This window comes from Sphaerodactylus townsendi, linkage group LG04 (assembly GCF_021028975.2).
Source record: "Sphaerodactylus townsendi isolate TG3544 linkage group LG04, MPM_Stown_v2.3, whole genome shotgun sequence".
NCBI classification, from domain to species: Eukaryota; Metazoa; Chordata; class Lepidosauria; order Squamata; family Sphaerodactylidae; genus Sphaerodactylus; species Sphaerodactylus townsendi.
Genome location: NC_059428.1, coordinates 7,665,460 through 7,676,848, shown reverse-complemented (window position 1 = coordinate 7,676,848; position 11,389 = coordinate 7,665,460). Strand labels below are relative to the sequence as shown.

At 49.6% G+C, this 11,389-nt stretch overlaps 1 protein-coding gene across 1 annotated transcript in view; it reads right to left on the bottom strand.

Annotated features, from left to right (window-relative positions):
• Nucleotides 1-350: 350 nt before the first annotated feature.
• Nucleotides 351-11,389, bottom strand: part of LOC125431220 (sodium-dependent proline transporter-like) — a 24,371-nt gene continuing 13,332 nt past the window's right edge. Inside the window, exons 11-16 of the mRNA XM_048493979.1 lie at nucleotides 5,771-5,783; nucleotides 4,623-4,716; nucleotides 4,171-4,240; nucleotides 2,954-3,070; nucleotides 1,635-1,687; nucleotides 351-453 (exon numbers count right to left, since the gene is read on the bottom strand). Coding sequence (XP_048349936.1) covers nucleotides 351-453; nucleotides 1,635-1,687; nucleotides 2,954-3,070; nucleotides 4,171-4,240; nucleotides 4,623-4,716; nucleotides 5,771-5,783 — 450 coding nt within the window. The remainder of the gene's footprint in view (nucleotides 454-1,634; nucleotides 1,688-2,953; nucleotides 3,071-4,170; nucleotides 4,241-4,622; nucleotides 4,717-5,770; nucleotides 5,784-11,389) is intronic.

The window sequence follows — 11,389 nt, the reverse complement described above, 5'->3', positions numbered from 1 at the left end:
TTGGCAGGAGGTGATGGCAAAGGCCTCTCTCTACCAGAGCCCCTGGAGAGAGCGGCCAATCTGAGCAGACGATATTGACCCGTGCCATGTGGGTATTCAGTGTCGGGTATTTCAGATCCTAATCTGACCCTCCTAACCACCCCGCACGGCCTCCTCCTTACGGTGCCCTGTTCAGGACAGTCTGCAGGCTTACAGTGAAACTGCCTTTCCACGGCAGGCCCAGCCCTCTGGAATGGCCTGTGGGGTGGGTGCAGAAGGTGCCTTCACTCAACCGTCCTGCTTTGAAACCCGATAGCCAAGCTCTGCTCTCTTCCTGCCCACATGAGCACCAGAGGACGGCACACACCGAATCAGGCGCTGGGCCCATTCCGGTCAGAACTGTCTGCTCCGACTGGCAGCCGCTCATTTGCATACCCCTTCTCCTCAATGGGTGGAGGACAGATGAACGAACAACTACAGAAGGAGATAAACAATAGTCTCAGTGCAGGACTGTCTGCTCCAGGTTGGAAAATTAATGGAGGTTTGAGGATGGGGATCGAGGAGGGAATTTAGCAGGGTTGTTGTTATTGCTGCTGGTGTCCTTTTACCGCTGTGCTACAGAGAGTGTCTTAACCTACTGCATCTGTATATGGTTCTCCAGTTGCACAGTGGCAGATAGGAAGGCGCTCCAAAGGGTGATCACTACTGCACAGAGGATTATCGGCTGCCCTCTCCCCTCCTTGGAAGAACTCTACAATTCCCGAAGCCTAAAGAAAGCCCAACATATTCTGAGAGACCCGTCTCATCCAGCACACTCTCTTTTTGAACTGTTACCATCCGGGAGACGATTCAGGTCTATCAAAACAAGAGGCTTAGAGACAGCTTCTACTCTAGAGCTGTGGCTATGCTGAACTCCGCGGCTTCGTGTTGATGTGTTTGGGGCTGTGTAGGGAGGGGGTGGAGGAAGGGGACAGTGAGGATGGGGTATGAGTCTGACATTGTGTGCATCAAGGAATGCTGCTGTAAATTTCGTCGTGCGTGCACAATGACAATAAAAAATGCTTATGCTTATTATTGTCTGTTGGCTGTTTGCTGCCCTGAGCCCTGTTGGGGAGGGCGGGATATAAATACAAATATAAATATAAAACAGACATCCCACTGCAAAGCAGCCCTTTTCTCCAGGTAAACTGACCTCTGACACCTGGAGACAAGCCGTAATGCTGGAGGGGGGCAACCCCCCTAAAGTGGCTTAAAAAAAACCTCCCACCATACTGAAACTAAAATTTTGCAGCGGGGAACTTAATGAGATATACCTGGCAATTTCGGGGGGGTCTTTTGCGCCACTTACTGCCTGGTCCTTTTAACTGGAGATGCCGAGGATTGAACCTGCAGCCTCCTGCCTGCTAAGCAGATGCTCAACCACCAAGCCACGGCCTCCCTCACTAAATGGGGGGAGATGGGCTTCTCCTTGGAGTCAGTTTCCACCATTGCAAAACTGCTTCAATCCACTGAGGACCAGAATGCTCTGCCTGCGGAGCTGACGCCTGAGAGCAGGTCCAACCAACAGTCCCGAGATCCCTGTTCTCTGGTCTCTGTTGTCCACGCCTGGGCCTGCTCACGAGCGGTCTGCGCTCTCAGGTAGAGAAGCATCTCACAGTGTCGCCGCCAGCCCACCGCGGCTGCCCCCGTTCTGCAGCAGAGCCTCTTTCTGAAGGAGGGGGGGGGGCTCGATGCAGATTTGTCTGCCGCAAGCAGAGCTCACTGCAGAACCCAGGCCTCTGCCAGAGCTGCAGATAGAAATGATAAGTGACTCCTTAACAGCTGGATTCCTTTCTCCCCTCCTCCAGCCCTACTCAAAAAGCTAAAACATTTTCCTTACTAGGTCATTGTGGAGAAAGCTCCAGGGATTCAGCGCTGCCCTTCGCCCGAGCTAAACAGACACAGGTTAGGGGGCAGAAAGGGCAGCAGCGGCCGAGGTGAGCCCCATCACCTGTACCAGCAGCTGTAAGAACCTCCCCAATGCATCTCTGGGCTGGCTCCTGCCAAACCCTCCATTCATCATCTCAAGAGCAGTCAGAAAGCAATTCCACCCTGGAGTCAATGAGGAGATATGGGAGAAGAGATTACAAAGAATGAACTTACTGCTGTTTGTTTGATAAAACGATGAAAAAATATAGGGGGGAAGGGGAAAAGGGGGAAAATGTATTGTTTGAAAACGAATGAAGAAAAGCATTAATATAAAATGTAATATTCAAATGATACAATAAAAAAATAAAAGAAGAAGAAGAGTTTGGATTTATATCCCCCCTTTCTCTCCTGCAGGAGACTCAAAGGGGCTTACAATCTCCTTGCCCTTCCCCCCTCACAACAAACACCCTGTGAGGTAGGTGGGGCTGAGAGAGCTCTGAGAAGCTGTGACTAGCCCAAGGTCACCCAGCTGGCGTGTTTGGGAGTGCGCAGGCTAATCTGAATCCCCCAGATAAGCCTCCACAGCTCAGGCGGCAGAGCAGGGAATCAAACCCGGTTCCTCCAGATTAGATACACGAGCTCTTAACCTCATATGCCACTGCTGCGTAGGAAATAATTCCACCCCATTCTCTACATGACAGCCCATCTTCGAGAATCTGAGGGGCAGTCAGAGGATGGAGCCAGACTGTTCACGGTTTGCCCCAGAAGGTATTAAATTCAATAAAAAGAGTTCTTGGCTGAACCTTAGGAAGAACTTCCTGACAGTGGGAGTGATTCCTCAGCAGCACAGGCCTCCTCGGGAGGTGGCAGGCTCTCCTCCTTTGGAGGTTTTTGACAGGCCCGGCTCCTGATCCTGATCGTGGTCTGCCTTGCCTAATGGATGTGCCCACTGAGTGATAAGTAGAAGGGGTCTGTCTCCTGCTTTCTTCTGCTTTCCTTTTGATGTCTGCTGCTTGATAACAAATGTAGATAACTACGCGAGACCCTGAGAAACAAACATCCTGACCTCGGGCAACAGGATACGTCCCTTGCACCACAGGGGGGAGATTTCCGCAGGTGGCACAACTTTCTCCCTTTCGCGTCCTTGAGGCGCCTGGGCTCCTAAGCAATCCTTTTCACATTCCTGCTGGGAAAATGGGAGGGGGGCTGAACCAGGGATCAAACGGCCCAGGAAAGCCAGATCGCCAGACGCCAGGGACTGCTGCCTTCAAGAAACGCTACTGATCAAACATCCAGAGTCTGCTTATTGGCTTAAGGACGGAGACCTAACAGTTTTCAAGGAGAGGCTTGATGGCCATCTGACAGCAATGCTGATTCTATGACCGGCTACAAGTTTAGGCAGAGGGTGAGCCAGGGCTCAGCTCTCGTGGCGTTTTCTTGTAAGGCCTCACTGATGCTTCGGGGTCAGGAGGAGGAGGAGGAGGAGGAGGAGGAGGAGGAGGAGGAGGAAGAGGAGGAGTTTGGATTTATATCCCCCTTTCTCTCCTGCAGGAGACTCAAAGGGGCTGACAATCTCCTTGCCCTTCCCCCCTCACAACAAACACCCTGTGAGGTGGGTGGGGCTGAGAGAGCTCCGAGAAGCTGTGACTAGCCCAAGATCACCCAGCAGCTGGCGTGTGTAGGAGTGCACAGGCTAATCTGAATTCCCCAGATAAGCCTCCACGGCTCAGGCGGCAGAGCGGGGAATCAAACCCGATTCCTCCAGATTAGATACACAAGCTCTTAACCTCCTACGCCACTGCTGCAAACACTTATCTGGGGTGCTCTAGGCTGGTCCTTCATTGAGCAGGGGGTTGGACTGGATGGCCTCTATGGCACCTTCCAACTCTGTGATTCTACAGTTGATAACGGGCTCAAAGCTTAGCACTAAACAGCTCTTTGCTGCTGACAACTTACTTGCATGAAGCTTCTGGACCCTCAGTCCATCAAGGTCCGTATTGTCTGCTCAGGCTGGCAGCCGCTCTCTGGGGTTTCAGCCAGAGGTCTTTCATGCCACCTGCCAACTGGTCCTTTAAACTGGGAATACCAAGGATTGAACCCAGGAACCTCTGCATGCTAAACCCTTCCGCTTGGTCCCAGCCCCTCCCCAGTTTCCCCGGACTCATTCTTGAAGCACTCCTCTAACCAGCAGAGTGGCAAGGAACACCTCCTGCGTGGCTAGGCTGCCTGGCTGGAAGGAAAGCCCGCCAAAGGGGACAACTCATCATCCCAGAATGAACGTACAAGAGCAGCAAGCCCGGACCCCACAAACCAGGCGGCAGGTGAGGAGGCTGCCCGCAGCGCCTCCAGGGCTCTGTGGAGAGGAACGAAGACAACGTGGCAGCGGATAAGAAGAAGAAGAAGAGTTTGGATTTCTATCCCCCCTTTCTCTCCTGCAGGAGACTCAAAGGGGCTGACAATCTCCTTGCCCTTCCCCCCTCACAACAAACCCCTGTGAGGTAGGTGGGGCTGAGAGAGCTCCGAGAAGCTGTGACTAGCCCAAGGTCACCCAGCTGGCGTGTGTGGGAGCGTACAGGCTACTCTGAATTCCCAAGATAAGCCTCCACAACTCAAGCGGCAGAGCTGGGAATCAAACCCGGTTCCTCCAGATTAGATACATGAGCTCTTAATCTCCTACGCCACTGCTGAGAGCCTCACTTCTAAGGTGCTGAGAGCCTCACTTCTCTTCAGCTCACACAAACGCCTTCCCTGCACCAGGGGGCACAAGCTCAGACATGCCAATCACATCCATGCTTCCGGGAGTTTGATTCTGCTGTGAGCCTGTGTAGACTAGGAAGAAGCCACCGAAAAACTTAAGAGACAGGGATGAATTCTAACCAAATGTCTGGCCCTCACTGTAGCCCCCGATTCCGAGGAGGGGAGAGGAGGAGGAAAGTTTAGATTTACACCCCACCTTTCTCTCCTGTAAGGAGACTCAAGGTGGCTTACAAGCTCCTTTCCCCTTCTCTCCCCATAGCAGACACCCTGTGAGGCAGGTGGGGCTGAGAGAATTCTGAGAGAACTGTGACTAGTCCAAGGTCACCCTGCAGGAATGTAGGAGTACGGAAACATGTCTGGGTCACCAGGTCAGCCTCTGCCACACAGGTGGAGGAGGAGGAGGAGTTTGGATTTATACCCTGGTTTTCTCTCCTGTAAGGAGACTCAAGGTGACTTACAAGATCCTTCCCTTCCTCTCCCTGCAACAGACACTTTGTGAAGTAGGTGGGACTGAGAGATTCCTGAGAGAACTGTGACTAGCCCAAGGTCACCCAGCAGGAACGTAGCAGTGTGGAAACACATCTGGTTTCCCAGATAACCCTCCACCAGTCAGGTGGAGGAGTGGGAAATCAAACCCAATTCTTCATATTAGAATCCACCTGCTCTTAATCACTACACAGCAGCAGTGGCGTAGTGGTTAAGAGTAGGTGTACTCTAATCTAGAGGAACCGGGTTTTATTCCCTGCTCTGCTGCTTGAGCTGTGGAGGCTTATCTGGGAAACCAGGTTAGCTTGTGCACTCCCACACATGCCAGCGGGGTGACCTTGGGCCAGTCACAGTTCTTCTGAGCTCTCTCAGGCCCACCCACCTCACAGGGTGTTTGTAGTGAGGGGGGAAGGGAAAGGAGACTGTCAGCCCCTTTGAGTCTCCTTACAGAAGAGAAATGGGAGATATAAATCCAAACTCTTCTTCTTCTACACCACACTGGCTCTTAACCTACCTCTCAAAGGTGCTGCAAACATAAAATGAAGGGCATGAAAACCAAGTCAGCTGATTTGAACTTGTGCTCTCTGTGATTGACTAGCTCTGTTGAGCAGGAGCTTCTGTCCTGTGGCACCCACCTTACGAACTGCCCCCGGCTGCAAGAGATCCAGCGGGCATCTCACTCTGCCACCAGCTGCAAAAAAATGATCCCCTGAAAATGCCAGCCACAGATGCAGGCGAAATGTCAGGAGAAAATGCTACTGGAACACGGCCACATGGCCAGGAAACCACACAACACCCCTGCAAAAAAAATGATTTGGTTTCTAGGCCACCTGTAGGCGCCTGCAACTTGCAGCCATTTCGGATCAATTTGGGTTGCCAGTGAATTATGATGTGCTTACAGTACACTGCTGCATTAACTTTATTACTACTTTGATGTATACTACGTGGCATTGAGCCCTCAATTGCTAAATGGGAAACAACTCGTAAATAACAAGGAATACATGATTTTCTCCTTCCGCTCCCGAAAGAAAGAATATGGAGAAATGAAGCGAAGGATCACCAGTCCAACAACACAAACCCACAGGTCTACAGCTAAACATCTGTGCGCTGGCTCATGACAACCTGATCTTCAGCCATGCAGGGCCAAGTTAGATTTGCTGATGATGGAGCCCAAGGATCATGCAACATTTCCCCACAGCCGAAGAAGCCAAAAGGCCCAGAGAACCCCTCAACTAGAAGTTCCCTGATGATGATGATGATGATGATGAAGAAGAGGAAGAAGAAGAGGAAGAAGAAGAGGAGGAGGAGGAGGAGTTTGGATTTATATCCCCCCTTTCTGTCCTGTAGGAAACTCAAAGGGGCTTACAATCTCGTTTCCCTTCCCCCCTCACAACAAACACCCTGTGAGGTAGGTGGGGCTGAGAGAGCTCCGAGAAGCTGTGACTAGCCCAAGGTCACAGACTGCAATTCAGAAATAAGATTTTAGTGTCCCTGGACAGTAGACTAGAAACTCCATACCAGCTGAGTGGGAAAGAAAAGGTCTCCGTGAACCAAGTTTGAAAATATGGAACAGTCAGCACAACTAACTGAAGTGTTGTGGGATTTCCGGGCTGTATGGCTGCGTTCCAGTAGCATTTTCTCCTGAAGATGCCAGCCATAGATGTAGGAGAAAAGTCAGGAAGAAATGCTACTGGAACACGGCCATACAGCCCAGAAATCCCACAATTCCAGCCGAGAAAGCCTTCGACAATAACGGTCACCTGTTTTTACATGAACAGCAAGTTTTAATGCTTTGTCAATAAGCGCAGTTTTTTCCAAAAGGGCAATAAACTGAAACCAAGAAGAAGAAGAAGAAGAAGAAGAAGAAGAAGAAGAAGAAGAAGAAGAAGAAGAAGAGGAAGAGGAAGAGGAAGAGGAAGAGGAAGAGGAAGAAGAGGAGGAGGAGGAGGAGGAGGAGGAGTTTGGACTGATATCCCCCCTTTCTCTCCTGCAGGAGACTCAAAGGGGCTGACAATCTCCTTGCCCTTCCCCCCTCACAACAAACACCCTGTGAGGTGGGTGGGGCTGAGAGAGCTCCGAGAAGCTGTGACTAGCCCAAGGTCACCCAGCTGGCATGTATGGGAGTGAACAGGCTAACCTGAATTCCCCAGATAAGCCTCCACAGCTCAGGCGGCAGAGCGGGGAATCAAACCCGGTTCCTCCAGATTAGATACACAAGCTCTTAACCTCCTACGCCACTGCTGCTCCTAGCTGGAAAGACGGCATGGCAGAGCCTGTCTCTCCACAGAACTTAGCAAGGCTGCCATCTTCTCAGCCTGGAATAAAACTGGCAAAAGAAAATAAACCGAGGCAGATTCCGCGGCTGAACATTCACTTGCAGGTTTCTTCATCTGAAACCATGCTCCAAAAATACAGTCTACCTTTTAAAAATTCACAATGAAGTCCTCTGCGCAGGATCCACAGACTTGGTTTATTGAAATCGGCAGACCGAGACTGGAGTCAATTCCGCACTATTCAACTGCAAATCTAATCTAATAGTCAACCCTTTTCTAATTAAAATATCGATCATTTAAATATCTACCATTAAAACGATACAAGCGTCGTGTAGTCTTAAGGCTTTCCAGCAGAGAAAAATGTCCCTGCAGTGGGTCTCCTCTTGAAATAAAATTCACAAGAAAATAAAAAAAAACCCCATTTCCCAACTCAAGACATAAGAACAAACGTTGCAAAAGAGAGGGCGCGAAATGTCTTTTCTCCAACTGCCAGACTCGCCCTCTAGCAAAAGAGCTTTCCCAACTTGGCCTGCCAATAGTTTATGGCAGGGGTGTCAAAAATGCAGCCCGGGGGCCAGATCCAGCCCCCTGAGAGGGCTGAGCCAACCCTGCTGGATTCACCAGGCCAGATGGGCGGGGGGGGGGGGGGGGGTGATTCACAGGCTTAAGAAGCCCCCTCAAGGCCACTGTACGAGACAAGTTAGTGGACTGAATGGACCCTCACTGGTCTGATCCAGCAGAGCCCTTCTGAGCTTCTTATGAAAGGAAGGCCTTGGCTCTAGTCTATGCCCTGTTGTTGGCCTTCCAGAGAAACGGGTTGGCTACTGTATGAGAAGGGATGCTGGGCTAGATGGGCCCTCAGTGCTCTGATCCAGTTTTCCTACATACTCCACTGTTGCAAAACAAGATCACTAACATGAGGCAGGCCCGCCAGCCAACCAGTTTGCTCTGTAACGCCAGATTAGCGGCACGGCCAACACTTCTCAGCACAGCTGGCAAGACTGTTCGTGGAGAAGGAAGGCAAGAATTTGAGAAAGGTCCACGTGGGACTACTAGCTGACTCCTGCTAGTTCGGCATCCCTTAATGCATAAATAATCTGCATCAAGTGAGCCTGAATTTGCAGTGTTGTTTAAGAAGCAGCCCCTTGTGAGATACCCATCACAGCAAGTCCCATGGGGTTCAGCAAGGGCTCCAAACAGAGGAGGAGGAGGAGGAGGAGGAGGAGGAGGAAGAAGAGGAGGAAGAGGAGGAAGAGGAAGAGGAAGAGGAAGAGGAAGAGGAAGAGGAAGAAGAAGAAGAAGAAGAAGAAGAAGAAGAAGAAGAAGAAGAAGAAGAAGAAGAAGAAGAAGAAGAAGAAGAAGAAGAAGAAGAAGAAGAAGAGTTGGATTTATATCCCACTTTTCTCAAATGTCTGAAAGCGGTTTACAAACTCCTTCCCTTCCTCTCCCCACAACAGATACCATGTAAGGCAAGTGGGACTGGGAGATTTCTGTGTGACTGGCCCAAGGACACCCAGCAGGGTTCATGTGGAGGAGCAGGGAAATCCAGTTCTCCAAATCAGAATCTATCTATTCTCAGGAAAAAGCTGGCTGACACCTGAGGTAGTGTAAAAAGGGACACGTCTAACAATGCTATTTGCAGAACCTTTAGACCTCACAGTTGCGGCAGGTCACCAAGCAGGGGAAGAGACTGCCTTCATGCCCAGCTTGCTCACAGGCTGTGGCTGGCCTCCGTGGAAATCCGGCTGCTGGGCTTAGTGAACAGTGGCTGTTCTCCAGCGGAGCTCTTCTCATTTATTTAATTAAAATATTTATAGCCTGTATTCTTAGCACATCAGCTCCCAAGGCAGGTCCAGGGACCACAGCCGGAATGACACACTTCAAGAAAATGCACACACGTTACGGTTCCCAACCTGGGATTTACTCAATAATAATAAATAAAAGTATTTAGGATGCAAAGGGGAATCTGCTCGGGGAGGGGGTTCCAACTATGAATCTGGAAGTCAGCATGGCTTCGGGGGGTGGGGTGGGGGGGCGTTGGAATAACCTTGAGGAGATCTCAGGCACACGGTCAATGGGACCCTTGCTCCCGAGGGCCGGAAGCCAACGCCTTAATGTTAGGCTGATTCCTATTTGCTTTGCGCCGATTTTTAAGGGAATGGGGGAGAAGTCGGGGGCCTGGGATTTTCTCTCAGGGGCAGGGTGACCAGCACAAAACAGCAGTGGCATAGGAAGTTAAGAGCAGGTGAACTCTGATCTGGAGGAACCGGGTTTGATTCCCAGCTCTGCCGCCTGAGCTGTAGAGGCTGATCTGGGGAATTCAGATTAGCCTGTACACTCCCACACACGCCAGCTGGGTGACCTTGGGCTAGTCACAGCTTCTCAGAGCTCTCTCAGCCCCACCCACCTCACAGGGTGTTTGTTGTGAGGGGGGAAGGGCAAGGAGATTGTCAGCCCCTTTGAGTCTCCTGCAGGAGAGAAAGGGGGGATATAAATCCAAACTCTTCTTCTTCTTCTTCTTCCCACCCTCACCCATGGCAGCCAGAAGCCACTGCAAATGGGGATCACACACACACACACCCCAAAATCCTAAATTTCCTCTTATTATACTTCTATTAAAAGGTTCAGCGTTTGGGGCTTGGGGAGCCAAAAGTCATAGATCTGGGGCAGTTTGTCAAATATTTATTTATTCATTTATTGGTTGGATTTATAGGCCTTAACATACAAACCACGTAACCCACTGGCAGCCAATTTAAGTGTGGTATTTCTTATTTGTATAATAATGTATATATATGTGTTTAATAAGTGATGGATTCAATAAGACATTGAAATGAGCTATGAATTGATATGATGTAATATCCATTGACAGATTACCTATAGAACACCTCATGTACAAGTAAATGGCAAATTGGCACTGATGAAGGCACCGAAGAGCGCAATTTCGTGCGATGCGTTCCTGCCAGCAATGAATTGAAGACTGCAATATTTATGACTGAACTTTGTTATCAATTGCAAGAACTTGGATTTATATGAATTTGGATTTATATGAATGTGGATACACCTTTGAAAGGACTATTGAATGAAAAAAGAGAAAAGGTTTAGTTTAGATTATTGAATGAAAAAAGAGAAAAATAATTCATGTGATGATACAACAGTGAATTATATTATTGTATGTTATGAGCATTGTTCCTTATTATACAAATAAGAAATACCACACTTAAATTGGCTGCCAGTGGGTTACGTGGTTTGTATGTTAATGCTTATTTAGACGTTACCTACATCTTTGTTACCTGGATTTATAGGCCGCCTCATCCCCAAAGGGCTTGAACTGTGTAGCACCCATATTCCCAACTGCAAGACCTAGAGCAGACCTAGAGCTAGACTGAAGGAACCACTAAATCTCTCCGCCGGTATGCGATGGGCCCAACCAGGGGAAAACGGCCAACTGGAATTTCCCTTTGAAGTGGCTGTACAAAAGGAAGGCCTTGTCAACCGGCTACCTACTGTTTGAAACACTCTTTCCTGGAATACTGTGTTCAGTTCTGGGCACCGCAATTCAAGAAGGATATTGACAAGCTGGAACGGGTCCAGAGGAGGGCAACCAAAATGGTACAAGGTCTGGAGTCCAGGCCCTACAACAGTGATGGCGAACCTTTTTGAGACCGAGTGCCCAAATTACAACACAAAACCCACTTATTTGTCACAAAGTGCCAACACGGCAATTTAATCTGAATACTGAGGTTTTCCTTTAGAAAAAACGGTTGGCTCCAAGGCGTGTGTTACTCGGGAGTAAGCTTGGTGGTAGTCGGTGGCTTTGCTTTGAAGCAACCAAGCAACTTTTCCAATGGGTGAATCACAACCCTAGGAGGGTTTACTCAGAAGCAAGCCCCATTGCCAGCAACCAAGTTACTCCCAAGTAAAGGATTGCGCTTTAGTTCTTCGCATGAAAATCAGTGGGGTTTAACAGCACTTAACAGGGTTACCTG